The sequence below is a fragment of the Euprymna scolopes genome, chromosome 29, assembly GCF_053919585.1.
Source record: "Euprymna scolopes isolate OS-2025 chromosome 29, ASM5391958v1, whole genome shotgun sequence".
NCBI classification, from domain to species: Eukaryota; Metazoa; Mollusca; class Cephalopoda; order Sepiida; family Sepiolidae; genus Euprymna; species Euprymna scolopes.
This window is the reverse complement of record NC_136510.1, coordinates 56601710-56624822: the sequence shown is the minus strand read 5'-3', so window position 1 is coordinate 56624822 and position 23113 is coordinate 56601710. Positions and strand designations below refer to the sequence as shown.

The 23113-nt window shown below is 34.8% G+C and overlaps 1 protein-coding gene across 4 annotated transcripts in view; it reads left to right on the top strand.

The window, feature by feature from the left end:
• LOC145252655 (dystroglycan 1-like) overlaps positions 1–23113 on the top strand; it is a 492163-nt gene that overhangs the window by 412690 nt on the left and 56360 nt on the right. For all 4 annotated transcript variants that reach the window (XM_080112421.1, XM_080112422.1, XM_080112420.1 and 1 more), the window contains one exon: positions 9938–10569. In XM_080112421.1, coding sequence (XP_079968547.1) covers positions 10090–10569 — 480 coding nt within the window. In that variant the 5' untranslated portion in view covers positions 9938–10089. The remainder of the gene's footprint in view (positions 1–9937; positions 10570–23113) is intronic.

Here is a 23113-nt window from a genome sequence, read left to right as displayed (position 1 = left end):
TATATAGTCATCTTAAAAATACGACGAATACGTAGATACCATTCTTTTCACGTGAAATTTAGTATCACGAATTCTCGAAATTTCGTCCCCAATAGTGTAGTAGTGGCGTCTAAAAATTGCTCCAGTTAAAATAGATCTCGCCATCTCTAATCGACGACAGAACAGATACATGTTGATTTCAGCCCAGAAGTAAAAATAACCCAAAACTTTCGTGACAAATTGAAACATTTTTTTAAGCTTTTAAACTGAAAGTAAATTTTGACTTAATTTAAAAGCAAAAGTTAAATATATAAATTTTCCTACTTTGTCGAGGAAGCAGCTGACATATTAAAGGTTTATATTTTTTTTCATCTAAAAAAGTCTTTCGTATTTTGTGTGGCAGTTGTCAGCTTTGTTAGTTTAGAATAGTAAGACCATTTTTTATCTTGTTTTGTTCTCGTGTCGGCTTCTCTGGATGGCAGTCAGTCAGTCGGTGACTTCGTTCCTTTTCAACCGTTTTCTTCTATATTGATATAAACAACGAAAAAGGCCATTTTCACTATTTTGTTATTGTCTGAAGTAGATTTTCTTAATTTAGATTTTTCTCTCTGAATAGTCCAGTACAAGATCCTCCAGACTGAAGCACGAGAAATGGAGGAGTGCTGTAGCTGATTTGTGAAGCCGATTCGTACCAGCCTTTACGTCTCGGTTGCTAAAATGAAGGCAAATATTTTTTTCTCATCTTTGTTTTTACTGAGAATGGGAATTGGGCCTAATGCCAGATATTCATCCGCTCCAATCGTGAGTTCCTTTTAGCATATTGGCTGTTTCTTTAAGCGCAATTGTTTGAATTTCTTGCACTTGATTCTCTGGGTATATTCGCAAGGTAGGTTTTGACATTCATTTTCATAATAAAACCCGGTTACTTCTATGATTAAGGTAATGGAACCTTAGATTCCAGTTTCTTTTCATGTCATACATAACGCGTTGGTATTTTATAGGCACCGCCAAAACTGGGGGGGGGGGCAGGTCAGTACTTTTTGACGGACCGTCTTTTTAAAAATCTACCAAAAATCAGGTAATTATCCGATCAATACGAAATTTTCAGAGATTATTAGGAGAAGAATGAACTTTATGACAGTGTACTTATTTTTCATAAACGATATTTATATATATATTTTTTTTTGCTTACAAACCCCCCCCCTGGTTTTGAAGTGGGAACAAATATGCTTAAAATAATCATCTGAAACTGAACAAAACATATTGTGTTGTTGTAAGGGACAGAATTATAGATTAAAAAAAAAAAAAAAAAAAAATTGTTTGCATACCTTATTTTGACGTCTGAATATCAGAACTTCGATTGTGTTTAATTATCCCGCTTTTGAGTTTTGAAGTGTGAAATTCGGTGAATATGTTAAGTAAAATAATTAATTTAAGTTAAGCAAAACAAAAAAAAAAAAATTTTTTTTATTTATACGAAAAAAGCCATTTTAAAATTTTTGATAAATAAATTAACAATTTTTTTTTAGCGAGCCGAATAATGCATGACCATTATTAAACAGAGCATGCTTTGAATAATCGATACAAAAAAACAAAATTCGATAAATATTGTGCCCTTTGTGTTAAAAATAGCATCATTTTTTTCGATCTCGTTTGAAAACGTTTGCCGCCTTTCGACTACGGTGGACCAAACGCGCTGAAATAATTTTTTTTTATTCTGCTTTAAATTGCCCCCTCCCCCATTTTGGGGAGCCTGGCCCCCACACACATACACATTAAAAACCAAACTCATACAAATGGTCACCCATCTGGTACTGGCCAGCCTCAGCTTAATAATACATTGAAATTTTCGTCACTGACAAATAAGTTTTTTTGGCCTGTTTAGTCTTCCATAGTTTTCGCCTCATCGAAAGAAAACGTAAACAGAGTCGATCTGAACTCTTCGGCGACGCGAAATATCTGGTTACATATATGAATAAGTGGAATTATTTGAAATTCAGGTACTTATATTATAATATTTTTGCATATTCTCTTAGAAAATCATCCTAAATCTTAGTTAGACAATAAATGAATAAATAAATTATTTCAAAAACCCTTTTTTTTTTAAATATTTAAGTACGTTTTTTGTGCAAGACAAAAAATAACAATTGTTAACTTTTGGGGAAAATTTAACATTTAAAATTGAATTAAAAATAGTAGAAAAAGTTTTACATTATTCTGTTTTCTATATAATAAAATTCAGGGTTTTATCTTTCTGGAAAAAAAAAGTTACTCAGAAATAATGGATTTTAATAAATGTAATTTAGTTTTAAAAAACAACAACTTGATTTTGCGGCCATTTTTGGCGGTGCCTAGTATTTTATCTTTCTATCTGCTCTTAAGCCAGCATTATTAGGGATTCAACTACTTTTTAAAATTGAGATTGTTTTCTTTTTTCTTTTTCGTAAAAGTGAAAAGCTTTATGCGTGAGGGAAGGGGTTGAAGGCACACACATATATACGCACTCCTTTTGACACTCTTGTGTAATTTTTCTGGTCATGTTTCCACTCTATAAATCTTACGAAGGTATCAATCATGCCAGTCATTATAGGAGCAACCAGACTAATGAAAAAGAATTTCAAAAACTATCTAGTGAATATACCCGGTGAACTAGGTGCAAAAGAAATACAAACAATAGCATTCCAACTCTCTCGATTGGAGTAACTAAACTAATGAGAATTTTTGGCATCCGGTAGAATGCCCTATCCCTAGGAAAAAGTGATAAAAAAAATTAAAACAAAATAAAGATCAATGTATATTTTTATGTGTATCTGACTTGCCACACAAGTTAGCAAACAAAAAAACGATACAACTTTCATTTTAAGTGTTTGTCATTTTCCATACCAAGTTATGCTTTATTTCTTTAAAAAACGTGATTATCTTTTTAACTTCATTGATGGAGAGGTTATTTTGCATGAATGTGCTCACTGTCAAACTATTTCGTCATTTTTGATGCAAAGTGTACCTTCGTATTTGTATATTTGCATAACAGCAGTGGTTCTTGTGACTTTTTGATTGAACCACATTTGCCTCACTAACCTTATTGGGAGTCGACTATGTCGAGATCAGATATCATCTTTGTAGCTATTTATACACTAATACTGTGAGAAAGGCATCGATTTGCAATCCTCCATAAGACGAGACTAAAATAGCAACTTTTGTTCAATTAATTATCTACAATATCTTGTTTCTGTCACACTGAAAAAATTATGGATAGATGACAATTTAACATGTTTCAAAGAAAATGCCATACAATATAGCTATGCACACATAAATTCTATTTAATTTCCCTATGGCAGGACAGCAACACAGGAGCGACTTACTCTTTGGGGGCCAAAGTGGTAGTCGTTTTAAGAATGGGATTATGTACAAAACTTAAAGTACAGACATTTCTTAAACTTTTGTAAGTCGAGCAATGGCAGTTCTCTAAAGTTAATGCTTACAGACAGGTAATTTGAGTCACCAGCTCTAGGAAGGTTGTCATCCAAGACTGGAGAGGCCTCCCTCCCCTTTGGTTTAGTTTCAGAGTTTTCTTTCTCCTAGACGGATGATCTGGGAAGATCTACTGGGTCCATCAGCCCTGAGAGGGTTTGCTCCGCGCCTGGGTCCTAATCCAGGTATTTCTGTGACCCCCGCGTGGTTAGTTAATGTTACAGGGTTAGTTTGTAGAGGTTATATATCTAATGAATAGTTACACTCCTCAAAGTGATTTAGGGGCATGCAGTGTAAGCAGTTTTGTGGGGAGGCTTGTTAGAAAAGCATTAGTGTGGATTAAGACTTTTACCTTTAGGTTTTTTCCATTTTTTTTTATAACTTTATGTTAGTTTAGGTTCAGGATAACGTTATAGTTTGAGTAGGTATTAGGAATTGAGCTAAGAATTTTGCCCAGTCACTGTATATTTAGATTTACGAAGGTTAAGGTGTAGGTGCAGTACACTCAGGGTGTAACTGGAGGTACATTTTAAGACATGGTGTATTCCGTATGTATAATTAATTAAATAGATATTTGGGCAAGTTTTCAGTAGATGCAAATAGATAGTTGTGTCAGTGTTTCTACTATTGAGGGGAGATAATTTCAGTTAAGTCATCGAGCATTTTGCATGACAGGGAGTATCGGATTTGGTTTAGTATTGTTCGTTGCAAAACCATCTAGGAAGAGGCAGTTGTGTAATGAAGATCGTTTGCATCCGAGTGCATACTTTTGGCTAGTAAGTACCAAACTGGATAGGAATGAACTCTAATGCATGTCAGGGGTAGAAATGTATAGATGTTTACTGATGATTGTTAGGCGGTTAGCATGTGAAAGTAAGGAGCTTGAGGCTAAGGATTTCACTACTAAGGCGTATGTATAATGTAGGGTTTTAGTGGCAGCTAGAGGGGGAGCAGATTGTTAGCTTTCAAGGCTCGAGGTTCTTAACTTACAGAATACAGTAAAGTTTCATTAGGATTTAGAGTTTCAAGTATTGTTTTAGCTTGGGAGAAAGGAATAAAATGTTCCCTTCTTTTCCCCTATTTTGCATTCAGGTTAGACATAAGCAGTCGTCTTGGAGGTAAAGAGAAACAATTATTTCGTCGTGATTCGGAAATCATATTTTTAGGCAGTCATTTAGGTTGGGGACAAAACATCGTATCTATTCAGAAAAAAAGTCCTAGTGACGCAGCTAATATCACTGTAGATTTCAGTAACAGTTAATTACAAGCTATGTCCAGAGGTTTGGTAGAGATATCAACAAAGCCTCTTTATTAATACAAGCGAGCATAGGGTAATTGTAGATATTAAGTATATTACTTAAATAAAGTTCTAACTTCTACGGTAGAAAAAATAAATCCACGTTTGTGCTAATTTCGGAAAATTTATCCTGCCTAGTGCTATTTTAACTCTAGCCTTAGTACAGAATTATTTAAGCTGGAAGAAGGGAAAAATATTTGTACACGTTAAAAAAAAAAAGTTATGAAAAACTTTTTCACGGCAACATTCAGAAAGCTGATAATTCAGCTAAATTTTGCAAAATAAATTCATTATAAAAATCCTTTGAAAGATAAATATTAGTTTTCTGGTCGTATTTCAAAGATAATTAGTAAAGTTCTAATATATTGAATTAAATAAATTAAAAAAACAAAAAACACCTTGTTTGTACTAAAAAAAAAAAAAAAATGGCTTAATGAGCCCCAAAAGCGAGAGATTCTAGTTTCACTTAAGCATAACCAAACAAACGTGTAAGCGTGGCTTCTACGGAAGCCCAAAATGTCTGGAAATGATATCAAGTAGTTGAAGGGAGGGAGAAAGTGCTGGTTTTCTATTATTTTTTATTTATTTATTTTTTTTTTTTTGCCCCATCCAGCCGTGCATCCATACATTCCTATCGTGAATGTATAATTTTGAACACATAACTAAAGAAATGGCAAAAACACTAGAGGATGACCTCCAATCTGTAGTGGAATGGGGGCATAAATGGATGGTCACATTCAATGCTGCCAAGACTAAACTGGTTTCCTTCAATAATTACAAGAAACCTTCTCTGCCACCAATAGCAATGGCCAGTGACTCCCTGTCTAAGAGTACATCTTTCAAACTGCTTGGCCTAACGTTCACAGGAAGCATGAGTTGGAACAATTTTATTGAAAACATTGCCAGGGTCGCTGCGAAAAAGGTAGGCTCTCTCTACCGTGCTAGAAAACTACTGACACCTGAAAGTATCCTGTACCTCTATAAGGTCACCATTCGCCCATGTATGGAGTATTGTTGTCACATTTGGGCTGGTGCATCTGCTGCTAGTCTCTCGCTCCTAGACAAGGTTCAAGAGAGTTGCCAATCTGATAGGCCCTGAACTGGCATCTAAGCTTCAGCCTCTGTCCCATCGACGAAACGTTGCATCCCTCTGACGAACTGCAAACACTTGTGCCCCCACGACTTAGACACCCTGATAAACCTGACAGGCAGCTAAATCCCATCCCCACACAGTAGAGATCCTTAGATGTAAAAGATCTTTCTACTCCAGTAGTTTCTTCCCCAGAACCGCTAGACTCTGGAATTCCATTTCAGGTCCCTGCTTCCCTAACTGTACTAACATGCAGAAGTTCAAGTGTAACGTGAACCGACATCTTGCTGCCCAAATGCCAACATAGTACCCCAGTAGTTGCTGCCCCTGATAGTAGCCCCCTACACCAAAGTGGCAATGTGCCTTGTTTGGGGTGAAAATGTAATTTAAAAAAAAAAAAAATGCTTGTTGTATAAAAACATTTTTAATAAGGGTTAAATTTTTCCCAAAATCTGAAGACAATTGATTTCTTCGGTTTCATCTGGGATCATTAGGAGTAATTATCGGTTAGGTTCATAAAATAACTGCAGTATATTAGAACAAAGAAATAAAATTATTTTTTTTTAAAAATATGAAATTATCCTAAATAATGTAATATGCATTTGTATAATTATTTGTAGTTTTAAGAGTTAAACATCCATGTTTTTAAAAACATGTGCAACATTTTACAGTTGTGGGATTTTTTTTTTTTCTTCAGAAAGAGACATTTGACACTTTCATCTGTTTTATAATTTAAATTATACTTACCTATCGCTGATGACAACTGTAACTGTTGTGGTTAAATTTGCAGAATTGTTTCACAGATTAAAAGTTAGCAAGTTTGTTTTTTTTATTTTATAATAATCCTCGATTATGACAGTCGACGCTTTATTTTTAATTTTTTCAATTATACTTGCAATGTTGCCAGTAATACACCTCAGTATTCTTCACTCAATCCACACACACAACACACCATTGGCTGCGGGTTGGATTCCATGAAACTGCGAATATCGATGGACGATCAAACTATTGTATGTTATTTTAAATAAAATGATTCTCTTATATACATAATTGAGCACTCTGGTTATTTCTCCTATACAAAAGCACAACATAGATAAATGGTTTGTCGTACAATATTTCATAGAATGGATAGGTCACAAAGTAGCCTTTCCTTTAAGAGTGGAAAACTTGTAAATAAGTGACATATTCTGTCATTTCTTTTTCTTCCTGATTTACTTTGCTTAATAAATTGACCAAAGAACCCTTGGATCGTGTGTGATCGCAATCTGTTAAATTTTCATGAAGAAAAGTAGAAATTAGGATGCATTTTCGGACTTATTCTCATCTTCATACTTGTTTCAGCCAACTCATCCTCTGGTCTTCTTCAGGTGATTAACTACGACGGGATAGGAATGTTGAATCTTGTAACTGTATCCTCAGTAATTACTGCCTTCCATAGTGGTTGTCTCACCACGTTTTGGCCAACTAATCCTCTGGCCTGCTTTGGATAGGATTTAAAACCACTATCTTCAGACAATGCTCACCTGGAAACCGTAGAGACTCAACACCTCTATTCACTGCGCCTCGGGCCCCAAAGATGAGTTGGCTGAAATGTGATGAAATGACAACTATGAAGTCTGCAAATACACAAATTACTCATCTCAAAGGATTTCAACAAAAATATTTGATGCATTTGTTTTCTAAACTAAATATTAAATCTTGTATTTAAATATTTCTTCCCTTAGACAGTATTCTTTAACATCAACTCTTTTCAGATTAAATGTTAAGGTATCTTTAAAAAAATAAAAACAAGTTTATTTAAAATTTCAAATAAATCCCAAACACCCAGTTTTCAGATTAATTTTTCTGAAATTGACTTGTTTCTCATCTTCATCTCTTATTTTTTTCTGTTCTTTTTGTAATGTAACAAAATGATGACCGTTTTTCATTTGCACATAATCCTACTCCCCATTTGCAGTTTTATTTAAAAAAAAACACAAAAAAAAAAACTAGTGGTGGTTGAGGGGGAGGGGGCAGTTATAAAATATGTTTAAATATGAAACTTTAATTCATGCAGATTTCGTATTCATTAGTACAGAACCAATTCTCTATTGAATATTACAACCTAATATGATACTGATTTCAAAAGTTAAAAAGAATTACCTGGGTGTTATCAGCTAGAATTTAAACAAAAATATTGAGTGCTCCAGACGCATTCCTGCCATTTGAGCTATTTACAGATAAATTTTTAAAATAAAACCACTTCAAGCTATGAATAAATTTGTACAAATGAAAATAAAAACATGTGAAACATTCGTTGATCATCATTCAGTCCTGAACAATGTCGGGTTTCCCTGCTATTATATATATATATATATATATATATATATATATATATATATATAAACTAAATTAGTTTGACTTTTAGATATAAACTAGTAAAACTTCTAATTTCTGTTTAAAGGAATATGAAATTATAAACTTGAAAAATAAATGCATACGAAATGCTGACATGAAAATGTTTTGCTCTGATTATATTGAAAAAAAAAAATGTTTAACTGCTCAGTTTCATATTTTCTGACCGCCCCCTTAAAAATGCACTTTTATATGAGGATTCAAAAAAATGTGACATATGATACTACACGTATAAATATTGTTAATTTTAGGGAGTTTGTTTTTTGAGTAATGTCATTTGCAGGCATGGTGATTGGTAATAGAACAACTGCGTACAAATTACATATGTAAAATATATGTTGATGTAGTTGTATGTACAGGATTCACTCTTAAACCAGTTAACTGATCATTATGAATTTTTGAAGAATTTTGCAACTAGTTGTAATGATGGACTACATTTAGTTTGTTTTTCTAAAAAAGGGGGAGGGGTATGGAAACTCTTTCGGGGGAAAAAATTGGAAGACTCCAATTTTTGTGAAATTTAAGTATCAATTTAACAAATGAATATTTCCCAAATTCCATTTTCATTAGAGTATTTAAAATGTTTAAATGTTTTTAAGAGACATAATGATTTAAATATTTCAGATTTAATCTATAGTCATTAGAAAACACTTAAGCAAACTTCTGAATTTCAATTTCTTAAGATTTGATTAATCTTTTCCAGAATCGAAATAATCTAATAGATTTTGATCAAAATTAGAATAACGATTCAGTATCATTATTAGATGTTTATTTTAATCTTTGTGATGAGAAATATGGCTGCAAAACCTCTGTTCAGAAAATACTTTTACTCATTCAGGGACGTGTATTCTAGTGTGTATATAATCTCAAGGAACATTTTCAAAATATTAATCTTTTATTCATAACAACTTGGGTACAATTGCTTAATTAAATTGAAAATGTATAATTATATGAATGTCTGTTCCTTGTAACATATGTTTAAGAAATATTTATAAGCTCTAGTATTGCATTATTGAGCTAACATTATTATATGGTATTACTCTCCCAAATAGTTAAAATGCATAAAAATATTTGTGTGCATTATTAAAATTTAGCAAATGAGGACATTAAAATGATTACAATTGTTTTTTTTCCTCGTCTTTGAAGCAACATCATGTTACTTCTGTGTCTGTGTGTCAGTTGCTCAAACCATATTTCCTATGATGCTTTCTCGTTTGTCTCTATAAAATTATGTAGTAACTTTATTGTTCGGAGTTCAGGGAAAAAGGTTACAGGAATTGAAAATTTTATTTGAAAAAAAAAATACCCTGAATCTTTAATTTGTACATTAAATGTCCCCCCCCCCTTTTTTAATAAAAAGAATGTCAAATTTTAAATTTAAACGAATATCATGTTTTTGCATGATTTCATTTTTTTTTTTGAAAGAACTATCCTAAGTTTTCTTGCAATAAAAATTTGTTCATGAGAAATGTGAAACCTGAAAGTTTACATCAAATACAAAAACTCAGAATATTGAACAGAAATTTGTTTTAATCCAGAGATTTTTCTGCCTATTGTTGTTTTCAATAAATATTGATTTTCATATTTAGTTTCTTGAAAACTCAAATTTCTCACTTATGTTTTGAAAACACTAAAAAATTGAATATGATAAAAATGTTACTTTTGTTTTTTATCCAAACTTTGAAAACTTTTCTTTTCTCTTTCAGGTTCAAAAAGACAATACACATCTTTTAAACGGAAAATATGAAATAGAAAAAGTAAATTCCCACCACATCCAGTGATTTTTTTTTTTCTCTTCCTCTCTAAGGATTTGTTACAATTTAAGGAAGGATACACAGGGAGTGTATCCCTTCCTGCTATGACCACAGGGGCCAGATACATGTCCTGTTTAGAGCAAGTTCGTGCTGCCAGCAATAGTGGTGGGCAGATCAAGTCTGGAAAAAAAAAACTTTACAATTGTGAATCTACTCCAAAACGCCTAAGCAACAGTAAAATGGGTTTGTCCTATGACAGGACTAAATCCTTTCCATCGCGATGCAAAACTTTATCCGATTCCAGCCGTTCAGTTCCTTTGGTTTCACATAAGTTGTCATTTCCATGGCTTTTAATAGTTATCTGTATATCTCTACAGTTTGCGACTATGCAAGTAGAAAGCTTAGAACTTCGGCTAAACGACATTCAGAGTTACTTGAACTCTTTGGATGGCTCTCATTCCGATTCCAAGACGCAACCAGTTTCCCTTATGTGGGGAATTGGGGATACTACAGCCTTTGTGGGCAGAATGTTTACTTATGCTATACCATCGGATGCCTTTAAAGGAACCATACAATCATTTAAGGTTAGTATTGTTTTGCAATCATTTCATTGTTCTAAGAAAAGTTAAACAAAACGTTTAACAATTATGTTTTAAATAAAAACGTTTCTTATTCAATTTTTTTTATTCTGTAATTTCTAACAAAGCTTCTAAATATAGCTTTCAATATAGTATTTAATTGCGCAACATTTTTTGAGAGGAGTATTAAATAAAGTTAGCATAACAATTGTTGTGGCTCTGCTGTGAACAATGATTAGAATTAAAGTGAAAAACACCATTTTGTGTTTGTTACTTTAAATTAAGACCCAAGTTCTCAAATTCCAGTCTAAGATCCAAACTTTATAGTATTTGACATTTTAAAATTTGAATTCTAAATTTATTACCACATGGTTATTGCGAATAGCCTCATGTATCGGAAACAAAAATGTATTGTAAGATGATAAAGCTCAAATTATGATGAAATTAGGTGAAGTTCTTTTTCCTTGAGTCTATGATTATGGCTCTGACATTTAGTCTTACTAAAATACAGTGTTGTGAAAATTTGAATGGTTGCATTTGTTTAAATAACCATATTATTCCTTTACTTTTCAAAAACTTTCTCTCCTTCTCCCTCTTTATGTCTCTGTCCCCTACATGCCACCAATTCCCCACTCCTGCATCTGACCCTACGTGCTACCAATCCCCCCATCCCTCGCGTCTCTGACCCTACGTGCTACCAATCCCCCCATCCCTCGCGTCTCTGACCCAACATGCTACCAATCCCCGCCTCCAACGTACGTGTCACTAATCTCCAACATCCCTAGCGTCCGTGCCCCTACGTGCCACCAATCCCCCCACGTCCCTGGCGTCCGTGCCCCTACGTGCCGCCAATCCCCCCACGTCCCTGGCGTCCGTGCCCCTACGTGCCACCAATCCCCCCACATCCCTGGAGTCCGTGCCCCTACGTGCCACCAATCCCCCCCACGTCCCTGGCGTCCGTGCCCCTACGTGCCACCAATCCCCCCCACGTCCCTGGCGTCCGTGCCCCTACGTGCCACCAATCCCCCCCACGTCCCTGGCGTCCGTGCCCCTACGTGCCACCAATCCCCCCCACGTCCCTGGCGTCCGTGCCCCTACGTGCCACCAATCCCCCCACGTCCCTGGCGTCCGTGCCCCTACGTGCCACCAATCCCCCCCACGTCCCTGGCGTCCGTGCCCCTACGTGCCACCAATCCCCCCCACGTCCCTGGCGTCCGTGCCCCTACGTGCCACCAATCACCCCCACGTCCCTGGCGTCCGTGCCCCTACGTGCCACCAATCCCCCCCACGTCCCTGGCGTCCGTGCCCCTACGTGCCACCAATCCCCCCCACGTCCCTGGCGTCCGTGCCCCTAATGTCTGTTTCCCTATGTGTCACCAATCCCCCACCACCCCCCTAGCGTCCATGTCCATACGTGCCACCAATCCCCCACCCCCAGTGTGTCCCTCTAAGTGCCACCAATTTCCCATCCCTCCCCCTAGCGTCCGTGTCCCTATGTGCCACCAATCCCTTCCCCTCCCCAGCAGCGTCTGTGTTCTTACATGCCAGTAATCCCCCTTCCCCGTCTCAGTCCCTATGTGCTACCCAACTATATGTATATATCTTTCTCATGATTTTCATATTAACAAGTTAAAGAGCTGACTTGTAATTTAGGATCTATATATACCTGTCATCAATTTTATTACATCAGATATCAAAAATTTTCAATATGGCCCAATAATTCTCAAGCTGTAACTATTTGTGTTGATCTACCCTCTCCCCCTCTCCCCCTTACAAAGGCTCAATTTCCTGATACATGGAGTATTGTTACCATGTCTGGGCTATTACTACTCTCTCGCATTTAGACCGTGTCCAAAAATGTTTTAAAGCTTATAGGTCCAGCACTATCAACAAAGCTTTAACCTCTGTCTCATCACTGCAATGACATATCCCTTCTCCTGTTTTTATAAATACTTTCATGGAATATGCTTTGATGAACTAATAGCACTCGACGTAGAAACTCCCAACTAACACAAGTAGCAAAGTCTTACCCTTCACTGTTGAGGTCACTATATGCTGGAAAATGTACTGTAATTGTTTCTTCTCTCAAACTGCTATATTTCTAAACTGCAATGTAAACATCTTGCCACTCAACTCCCCACAGTTCCCTGTTAGACATTATCCCAAATAGTAGCCCCCTATGTTTTAAGTGGCAATATGCTTTGTTTGGGTTGAAAAAAAAAAGTAAAGAAAAGAAAAAACTTTTAATGTAATTAAGAGATATTGAACTGATCTTGTGAGGAAATTAGAAAAGGAAATATCTTTATATTTTTTGTTTAACTGCACCGTTTCTATGCACTGAATTCCCTTACCTGGGTTAATATAAAATCATTGGAGCTGCTAATGCATTCTTCCATATTTTTTGTTTCGTCAACGTTCAACATTGTCAAATACAAATATTTTTCCATTTGATTGAGAACAGTACACATGTGACTGAATTTAATATTTCCTATAAATTTCCTTCTTTGGAGGAAGCCAGCTAAATCCATTCAAAGTATGTGCCATGTCTGTAGGAAAAAAAAAAAAAGTATGAGATGTTGTAGGAATAGTGTTATAGAACATGTGATTTTAAAAAAAAAATACTGCTGTTTTGGAAATGATTTGAATTGATGCCTGAAGTGTAAATGGCAAATTATGACCTTTTTTTTTCTCTCTCCTATTCTCTGCTTTGTCTTTCAACTCCATAGTTGATTGCCCTCCTTAATGATCAAATCTGCCAGTCTAATTAACCTAAAGAATCTCTATTGTAACGACTGGAAGAAATGTTTTCTTGGTAAACATGGTTGAAAAATGTTATGTGCACTAATGATGCTCTTAGTACAGCAATGTTAAGTCTTGATTGTTTTGAAGCTCAGAATAGAAACCAGCTGTGAGCTTTTTTTTTTTCTTCTCTTCAACCCTTCGCTAGGAATCTGCCTGAAGGTGTGGTAATTATTTTGTGCATGTGAACTAGTGATTCTTCTCTCCTTTACTAGAGAGGATGCAGATCGGGTAAATGTTGGATTGCTTACAGACAAGAATAATCTTCACAAAATTATTGCATCCGACACAGATCCATGAATGCTTGAGATGATAGCAATTCCAATTAAGGTGGATTAACTCAGGATGGGTTTCAAATTTCTGTGCTCTTTGGCAAGCCTTTCACATCAACCACTTTCCCATCTACCTTGCATTCTTTTTCTTTTTCAGGAGAATTCTGTTTTCATATCGCTGTGCAATATTTTATACAATCTAATTATGGAATAGAAGCCTTTTTTTTCTTCTCTTCAATTTTCTCCTCTGGGCGATACTATCTTGGTAATTGCCATCACAGCTCACATACTGTCTTTATCATATCCATTACCCTTGAATGCAAAAGGTGGGGATGGGAGTCTGATTGGCTTAACGGATATTGTCACAGCTTAGTTATGGAATCAACTATGCTGAGTTCAAATTATTTTTGGTCACCAATGCTGTTTAGGAAAGCTATGAACCCATAATTTCCAGCTATGGATAACACAGCAATTTTTGCTCAGTTTGCTATTTTGTATTTTATCATAAAATAACCTAAACTTTTGATATTCTATAAAAAAACAAAAGTATTTCCTTTTCTAATTTCCTCACAAGATCAGTTCAATATCTCTTAATTATATTAAACTCAGTTTAGAAACTTCTTGAAATAACTTTTCATGAATCAAATTATTTTGTTTCTAAACATGAGAACATTTGCTTTTAATTTTTTTGAAAGTTTTCAGATGGATTTGACTAGGTACGCCCAAAAAAGGGAAGAAAAACAGTATTTTTGAACTAATTAAAATCCATTCTTGAGTATTTTTTTTTTTTTTTTTTTTTTTCAGAAAGATAAAAACCTGAATTTTATCATATGAAAAGCAGAATAATAAATTTTTTCTACTTGTTTTTAATAGAATTTAAAATTTTCCGAAACATTCACTGCCATTTTTGTCTTGATGGATAACACATTCAAATATTTTTTAAAAGGTTTTTGAATAAATTTTTCCTTTATTTTATTTTTTATCTAAATAAGATTTAGGATGATTTGCTATAAGAATATGCAAAAATATAACACAAGTACCTAAATTTCAAATAATTCCATCTTTTATCTTGCTCTATAGATTTTGTGTAGCCAAATTTTTAAAAAATCCAAAATTTAATGATAGTTTGGAAGAAACTACAGTATGTTTTTTTCTCAAAAAGTCCTGTAAATTTCCATGTATTTTTAATGTTTGTTTTGGTAATTAAGTGAAGAATCAACTTTATATATGAGTTTCTTTTTTCATAAGCAATATTGTTGCCTACATCACCCCCAAAGTTAAGCAATGATGAGGCTTGCCAGTACCAGATGAGACCATTTTGGTAATGCTGGGCGCCATGTGTTGGAGACAATGGCTGCATCTAGTATCACGTTTGGTCATCTTGATTCTGTCTTGCTATCATGACCAAGTGTTTCTGGACAAGTGATGTAGATGCAAGTCCCCGACACTTTAAACTAAGTCAAATGCAAGTTATAGCTAAAAAGAAAAGGGGAGATAACAACTGTTTGTAAATACAAACAACTGTTTGTAAATACAAACAACTGTTTGTAAATACAAACAACTGTTTGTAAATACAAACAACTGTTTGTAAATACAAACAACTGTTTGTAAATACAAACAACTGTTTGTAAATACAAACAACTGTTTGTAAATACAAACAACTGTTTGTAAATACAAACAACTGTTTGTAAATACAAACAACTGTTTATAGGCCTTATGGTCTACCATAGCTGAGATAATATCACGTAACGACAAATTGCAGAAAGAAATTGTATTTTTAGCGAAATGCGCAATTATCTTTTTGTATTAATTCTTCAAAGCATTTCCTATTTAATGATACATTAGCAATATTGGTCTCACTAAAAGAAAATTAATGAAAAAAAAATTTTTTTTTCTAATCTGAAACATTAACTATTAACATTCAACAAATTTCACGCTTCAAAATACAAAAGCTGAAAAATAAGACACGTTCAAAATTCGAATTCTCAACCTTAAAATCTGGTAACATGCAGTGTTTTTTTTTTTTTTTATCTATAACCTCACCCTCCCCACAATACATTTCTAGTTTCTGCTGATTATTTTAAGCATATTTGTAACCACAAAGAATGGGGCGTTTATAGGCAAAAAATATGTACAAATATCGATTATGAAAAAAGTACACCATTATAAAGTTTATTCTTCACTTAATAATTGAAAATTTCATATTGATTAAATAATTACTTGATTTTTTTTTTTTTTTTTTTTTTTTTTTTTTTTTGTAGATTTTAAGAGACTCAAAAAATACTTCCTTCTTCTGCTTTGGCTGTACCTAGATTTGACACTCTTATCCCCCACCCCCAATTCTGTTAAGATGTCCTAATTGTCAATATCGGTCATCAATTTTTCTGTGTCAATGTCTTCAGCAGAAGCTTCCTTCCCCCCCCCCCCAACAAATAAATTGGAGAGAAGAAACTCATTGTAAAATCCATTTTTCCCCCATTGGCGAATTTGTACAGTAATTTTTATATTGCAATTTAGCTTTTACGAAAAATAAACATTAGTCTTGTTTTCTCCCATTTTGATTTATCTATTTGCCTCTTAATAACAAGCTGATTGGTGCATTGTAATGGGTACAAAGAGGTTGTACACCAAAATAGTCAAACAGAATCAAAATCTATTTATCATAAAAGATCCTTAACTGGGGCAATTTTTTTTTTGTCACATACCCCTCCACCTCAAAAAAAAAAAAAAAAAAGAGGGATGTGTAAGGAAATAGGTACTGCTACAGTGAATAATTTTGTTGTCTTAAAAATTTGATTGAAATATAGAATCTTTCTTTTCATTTTTTTTTTTTTTTTTTTTTTTTTTTTTTTTTTTTTTTTTTTTTGTGATTTTCTTTCTTTGGAAACCGTTTTTCCTAATTGACACTCCACCTCTACTTACTTAGATCAATCTGAATAGGCTATTTAGTTTAATCTTTTCTTGAGATTGAAAGGATCTTGTAATTAAGTTTGAGCATGAAGAGTTGACTTTTACAAAGAAAGTATTTTCTTCTGGAATCAATCCAGCTGTTATCTTAGAATGTGTCCTTCAAATGAATCAGTTGCTCATTGTGTTGTCACAAGTTTTTTCCTAGTGTGAAAAAAGGTCACAACTGCCATTTATTAAATTCTATATTAAAATTTTTTTTTTTTTTTACATGGGAGTCCCCACTTATCTAGGCCTGAAAGCCACTCGAGGATAAGGTTTGAGTGTATAGTAATCAATGGTTAGTGGAAATTTGGTAAATTGGATTACTTAAGGGGACAGTTCGACTTGAAGACAACCAAATTGTAGTCAGCTGGAAAGCAGGCAAACAGTTCTACAGACATGCAGTTCTGAGAAAGCTTTGTTCAAGGAATCTACATTTAGGTTTAGGCACAGAAAGAGGGTGGTAAGAATTATTGATAATGGTTTTAGCTAGACATGTTTTTTGTGAAAGTTTAGGGAGGGAGGACCATGAATTGGAGCTCACAAGCAATTGCCATGAAAACAATGATAAAGCAAAGATAGGCTTGTAACATCTCTTCTGTGAGAAAGAGGTTACAGGGAAGAGAAAACAGCATCCCCTACTAGGCTACAAAGTCTATTTTGAACTCTGTCAAGGCAGGATAATGTCTTTCTAGCATCTTTTGCCCAGATGTAGCAACAGTACTTGGATGTACCTAGCTTTTGTATAGGTAGAGAATTGCATCAGCAGTGAAATATCTCCTGCAGCGGGGGAATCCTACCATTTTCCCAGCAATCTTGACAACAGATTTGATGTACGTGTTCCATTTCAGATCAGAAGTAAAGGTCAAGCCCAAAAGCCTATCAAAACATGGAGTCTCCCCAAGACGAGTTATCATTTCAATTGATGCCAGATGGAGATCAGAGCGTTGGTGATGTAGATAAAAGCTTTGTTTAGATGCATTAAAATTAATCAGCTAACTCTTTCCTCAGTGTACCACATGCTTAAGATCAGAGGAGAGATAATCAGCAAGAACTTGGTCATTTATGACTTTTGATGTGTTGCCATAGATGAGTGTCGTCAGCATAAATGTTTATGGATGATCTTAGGATGTGATTTGGAAGATCATTAATATAGAGTTGGACCAATCAACCCCTGAGGGACTCCAGCATTAATACTGTGAGCTTCTGATTTCTGCCAATCAACCACTACTATTAGAACTTAACAGAAATGATTTAATAATTAAGACATTTTCAGCTATACCGTAGTTGGAAATCTTGTGAAGTAGACGTTAATGCCATACCCTATCAAAGGCCTTTGATATGTCAAGAGCAATTATCCTAGAAAGGAAGCTACTGTCGAGATTTGGTAATCCTATGAGATATAACGTTAGCACATCCGCTGTAGATCTAGCAGAATGGAAACCATATTGCATGTCACTAAAAATGTATTTTTGCTGAGGTGTTTGTTAACTTGTCACATACAGGAAACTTATTAGCCTGTACTGAAAGGGAGATGATCAATCACCTGAATTCTTAAATACAGGGCACACTGATGAGATTTTGCATGATGTTGGGAAGCAATTCTCCTTATGACTGCTTAAACAGCTTTGTAAATATGAGAGCTAGTTCTAGTTGAAGCTTTTTGAGCACTATAATTGGAATGCTGTCAGGGCCAGTTGCTTAAATGGAGTCAAGGTTTTTGATTAGCTTGGCAATAGCATGCACAGATATTTGTATGTTGTATAGTGTTTTTTGATACAGTAGGAAATGTGAGGGGTTTGCTGCCCTGATCACAGTTCGACTTGAAGACAACCAAATTGTAGTCAGCTGGAAAGCAGGAAAACAGTTCTTCAGGCATGCATTAGCTGCAAAGTTTTTGGCAAAGAGTTTTTGCTTTGTCTGATGCTGACAAGATTACCTCGAATTCATTTATGATGGTTGGGATAGAGCACATGCTTCTGTTCAGGACTGTTTGCTATTTACCAAAACTGATGGGAGACAAGCCGCTCAGCTACTTTGGACTTAAGACTGAGCATACAACTCTCTTGCATTCTTAATCTTTTACAGTGATTGTTAGCAGTCCTGAAAGCAGCTTTAGTCTCAGTACATTTATTACATTGGAAGCAGTGGAAAATGTGATTTCTGAGCATAATGGCACTAGAGAGAACCACAGCTGGCTGTTATGTTTTTGCTGGAATTTTTTCAAAGGTATGAAGTGGTCTCTACCTACAATTAACCATTCTGTCAGGTCTGATTATTATAGGACACATTCTTTTTAAACATGGAGCACAGCAGTAGATCTGATATAAATGTACAGAAACTATACCAGTCAACCATAGAGTATCAATATACTGTACAATGGAGAGGTACATCTGAGGACCTATTGCATTTCGTTTTTATCTTGATTGATACAACCGAGTGGTTGGAAGATCCCAGTAGAGACAGAAGAGATGAACATAGCTCAGAGCAAGTTGGTAGAAAAGGGTCTAGGAGACTTGCATATTGACCGTCATGAGTGGGTTCATGAACAATCTGAGTGAGGACATAAGCAATGGAGAAAATCATGACAGAACCTCCCCTCATCTGTCTTGTTTGAGTCGGTTAACCATTCCACATTATGAACATTGAAGTCTCCAGACGTGAATGTTAGCTGAAGGATGAGCAGGCAGAATGTGGTCAATTTTCTCAGATATGCTCTTAGATAGTAACTCTGCTGTTGTGGGGACGATAGAAAGTAAATATAAACGCAGTAGTGTGCGCAAGTGCAACCCAGAAGCACATATATGGTAAATTTAAGGTCTTTTCTGGAGATGTCCCTACCACATGGAAAGCCATCTTTAATGTAGGCACATATTCCATGCTCATAGCAATCTTGTGGGTAAGATTTGGATGTCAAGTTAGAGTATCCGTTAATTACGAACTCAACTAGGGAAATAGTCGGTCCAATTCTGCTAAAAAAATAATAGGTCTGGTTTAGTCTCCTGTAATTGGATTTCAACCTCTGGAAGGTTGGAACATAGAGCCCTCATGTTGAAGTTTTATTTTGATGATAAAATAAATATATTTAAGTATAATTGAAATTGTAGTCATAAATTCAAAAAGAATACTTGTCTGTGAAAACTTTTTCTAATCTTTTTGTCAAATATGATAATGAACATTAATCACACTGCTGCTGAAGTTAAATTATTTTTAACATTTCTCGTGAAAAAATGAACAACTAAGATAAATTTTGCACTTGCTCAGATGCAATTTTGCCTTGATGTGTTGCTGCAAGTATTTTTTTAGTTGGATTTGTCTATTAAGATTAAAAACAAAAGTTGAATTATATAAAACAGTTTTTTGTTGAATCTTTTGACTTTAAAATCCATCAATTGAACTGTTTTTCTTTTCAATTCTCATGGATACAACCTATTGACGTCTATAAGTTTGAAGCAAGAATTCAATTTTTTTTATAAGCATAATTTGAATTAATAAAAAACTAAAGGCATGTCAATTGAATTTGCAGTCTTTTGCTCTTGTTGATCAAAAATCTTGTTCTGTCACAAAAATAGTAAATGAGTATTTTTGTAATTCGTTGATAATTTTTTTATGCATAAACTTATAAAATGTCCAGTTGATTTTAACTTAATGAGGTGTTCAAGTTGAATTGTAGTTTGCTCTTCTTTTAATCAGATCGTTGCAACTGTTTGCATATTTATCTTTTATAGATTCTTGTTGGAATCTGATTCTCTATCATTCTTCTGAAGCTTGTGAGTCGGTACGTTTATCAAAAAATCGACTCCATTTACTGCATGTATAAACCAAAATCAACTTTTCATGGAAAATTTCTGGAATAAAACGTTTGTTGGTAACTTTATGCCAACAAAAGGACAGTATTATTTGCTCAAACATTTCAGCATAGAATAACTTGTGTTGATATTGGTATTTACGGTTCATTGTCAGGTGAACAAATGTAAATGAATTAAGAATTTTTTTTCTCCAATGAAAATCTGTTTCGGCCTTATTCATGTATTTGTTTGCTTAGCCAATGGTATTTTAATTTCAATTTTTATTCAATTCTGAATTTAAAATTTTTAAAGCTGATAAGTGTTTATAATTAGTAGTAATAGTATGTCTCTTCCACTTCTTCCATGTACAGAATCCTAAGCACTCATGCTTAATTTAGAGCAATTATGTTAAATCTTTTGGTGTGTTTATTGATATAAGTAGTATAAAAATATAGTTTTCAGTCCCTATGGTAGACAGCATGTCGATGGATTTTCATGTCAAGTTTTGTTCAATTCTTCAAACTGTATTGAAGCCTAGAAGTGTTTTATTTAAGCAGTAACGTTTATACCTCCATCTAAAACATGCACTTGTAGTTTTGGGTCAAATGACCAGGGGGCAGTCACAAATAATTGCTGAATCCTAACAAATGTACTACAGATTGATAAGACTTGTTCTTTCAATGGCTGTGTGTCATTCAGACAAGCTAACTGAAGACTATTGTGTGTGCAATGACACTCCCTTTACATTAAATATACTACAAACACCTGCTGCACCACATATTTGCCTAAGAGCAAGCAGTGCATGTTACATTGTTCAAAAATAGAAAAACAGAAGTTCTTCTGCTTCATTCAATTTGTGAATTTAGCAATAAAACTGAAATGTCGAATTTCTGTGACTGCAAATTCCCTTTCTAGAGACGCTTAGACACGTTGAAAATAAAATATCTATCATTCAACCTGTGCATGACAGACCAAGAATATTATTCAAATGGAAGCCTGACACTGATGGTTGGCCAGATGTGAACTTAAAGAAATGCAGTGATGTATCTAAAAATAAGTTCTTTGTTTTTAGTTATGAAAATGGATGCATTTTTCGTCCTAGACTGAAAGTGCATTTACAATATCAGAAATTCAGCTGACATCATACAATTATTAGGATACTAAACTATGATAGCTGTATTCCTCACCTCCTTCTGATCTTTGGTTTTCTTTCAGATAATTCTAGTCTCCTAAAAATAAATATATATTTTGGAAAGTGGAGTTTACAATGTCTTCGTTGTTTCCTAAAGATGCCATAATTTAGATAATTCCAAGTACAGATCTTAGTGTATCTGTATACACCGACTTATGTGTGATCATTGAAAGTAAAATTTATGGACTTTAAATGCTTATCATTTCCATTATTAATCTCTTAGAAACGAAGATCAATTGTAAGCCAAATTTGTTTCAATTTCTCCAAGTTGACTTTAACATAGTCACTTTCAAATGCACACATGAATATTTGTTGAACAATTCTTGATCAGTATGTCATGAGTAAGTTGCTGGAATCCATATTAAATACAGAAGTAGTCAATCACCTCAGCAGAAATAACCTTCTTAGTGACATGCAACATGGTTTCCGTTCTGCCAAATCTACAGCAGATGTGCTTATCATAGGATTAGTGAATCTCTTGACAAAGGCTCCTCTCTAGGGCAATTGCTCTTGACATATCAAAAGCCTTTGAGAAGGTATGGCATAAGGGCCTACTTCACAAGATTTCCACCTACAGTATAACTGAAAATATTTTCTCAATAATTAAATCATTTCTCTCTGATAGGCTCATAAGAGTAGTGGTTGATGGGCAGAAATCAGAGGCCCTCAGTATTAATGCTGGAGTCCCTCAGGGGTTCATCCTGGGCCCAACTCTCTTCCTGATCTACATCAATGATCTCCCAAAACACACACTTAAATCATTCGTTAACATCTATGCTGATGACACGACTATCTATGGCAACACATCTAAGGCCGTACATGACAAAGTTCTCTCTGATTCTCTCTCCTCTGATCTTGAGTGTGTGGTACAGTGGGGGAAGAAGTGGCATGCATCTAAAACTAAGCTCCTCTCTTTACATCATTAACGCTCTGATCCCCCTCTCGCATCAATTGAAATGGATGGCTCTCGACTAGGGCAAGCTCCATATTTTGATAAGCTTCTGGGATTGACCTATATTCCTGACCTGAAATGGAACACTTACATCAAGTCTATTGCCAAGGTCGCTGGAAAAATGGTAGGATCCTTCTACCACTCCATAAAATATCTCACTGCTGATGCGATTCTCTATCTATATAAAAGCCAAGTATGTCCAAGAATGAAGTACTGTTGCCACATCTGAGCAGGAGCTGCTAAAAAAAAAGAAGCCTATCTTGCCTTGACAGAGTACAAAATAGGCTTTGGAGCTTAGTGGGGGATGCCCTTTTCTCTTCCCTGCAACCTCTCTCCCACAGAAGAGACATTGCGATCCTGTCTTTGTTTTATCATTACTTCCATGGCAAGAGCTCGCCTGAGCTCCAATCCCTGGTCCCCCCCTTGCCAATCTTTCACGAAAAACACCAGTCTAGCTGAAACCACTGTCAAAAATTTTCCCCACTTTTTTTATCTGTTCCAAAACCAAAACGTAGATTCCATGAACAAAGCTTCTTTCTTAGAAGTGCACGCCTGTGGAACTCTCTTCCGTTTGCCTGTTTTCCATCTGACTACAATT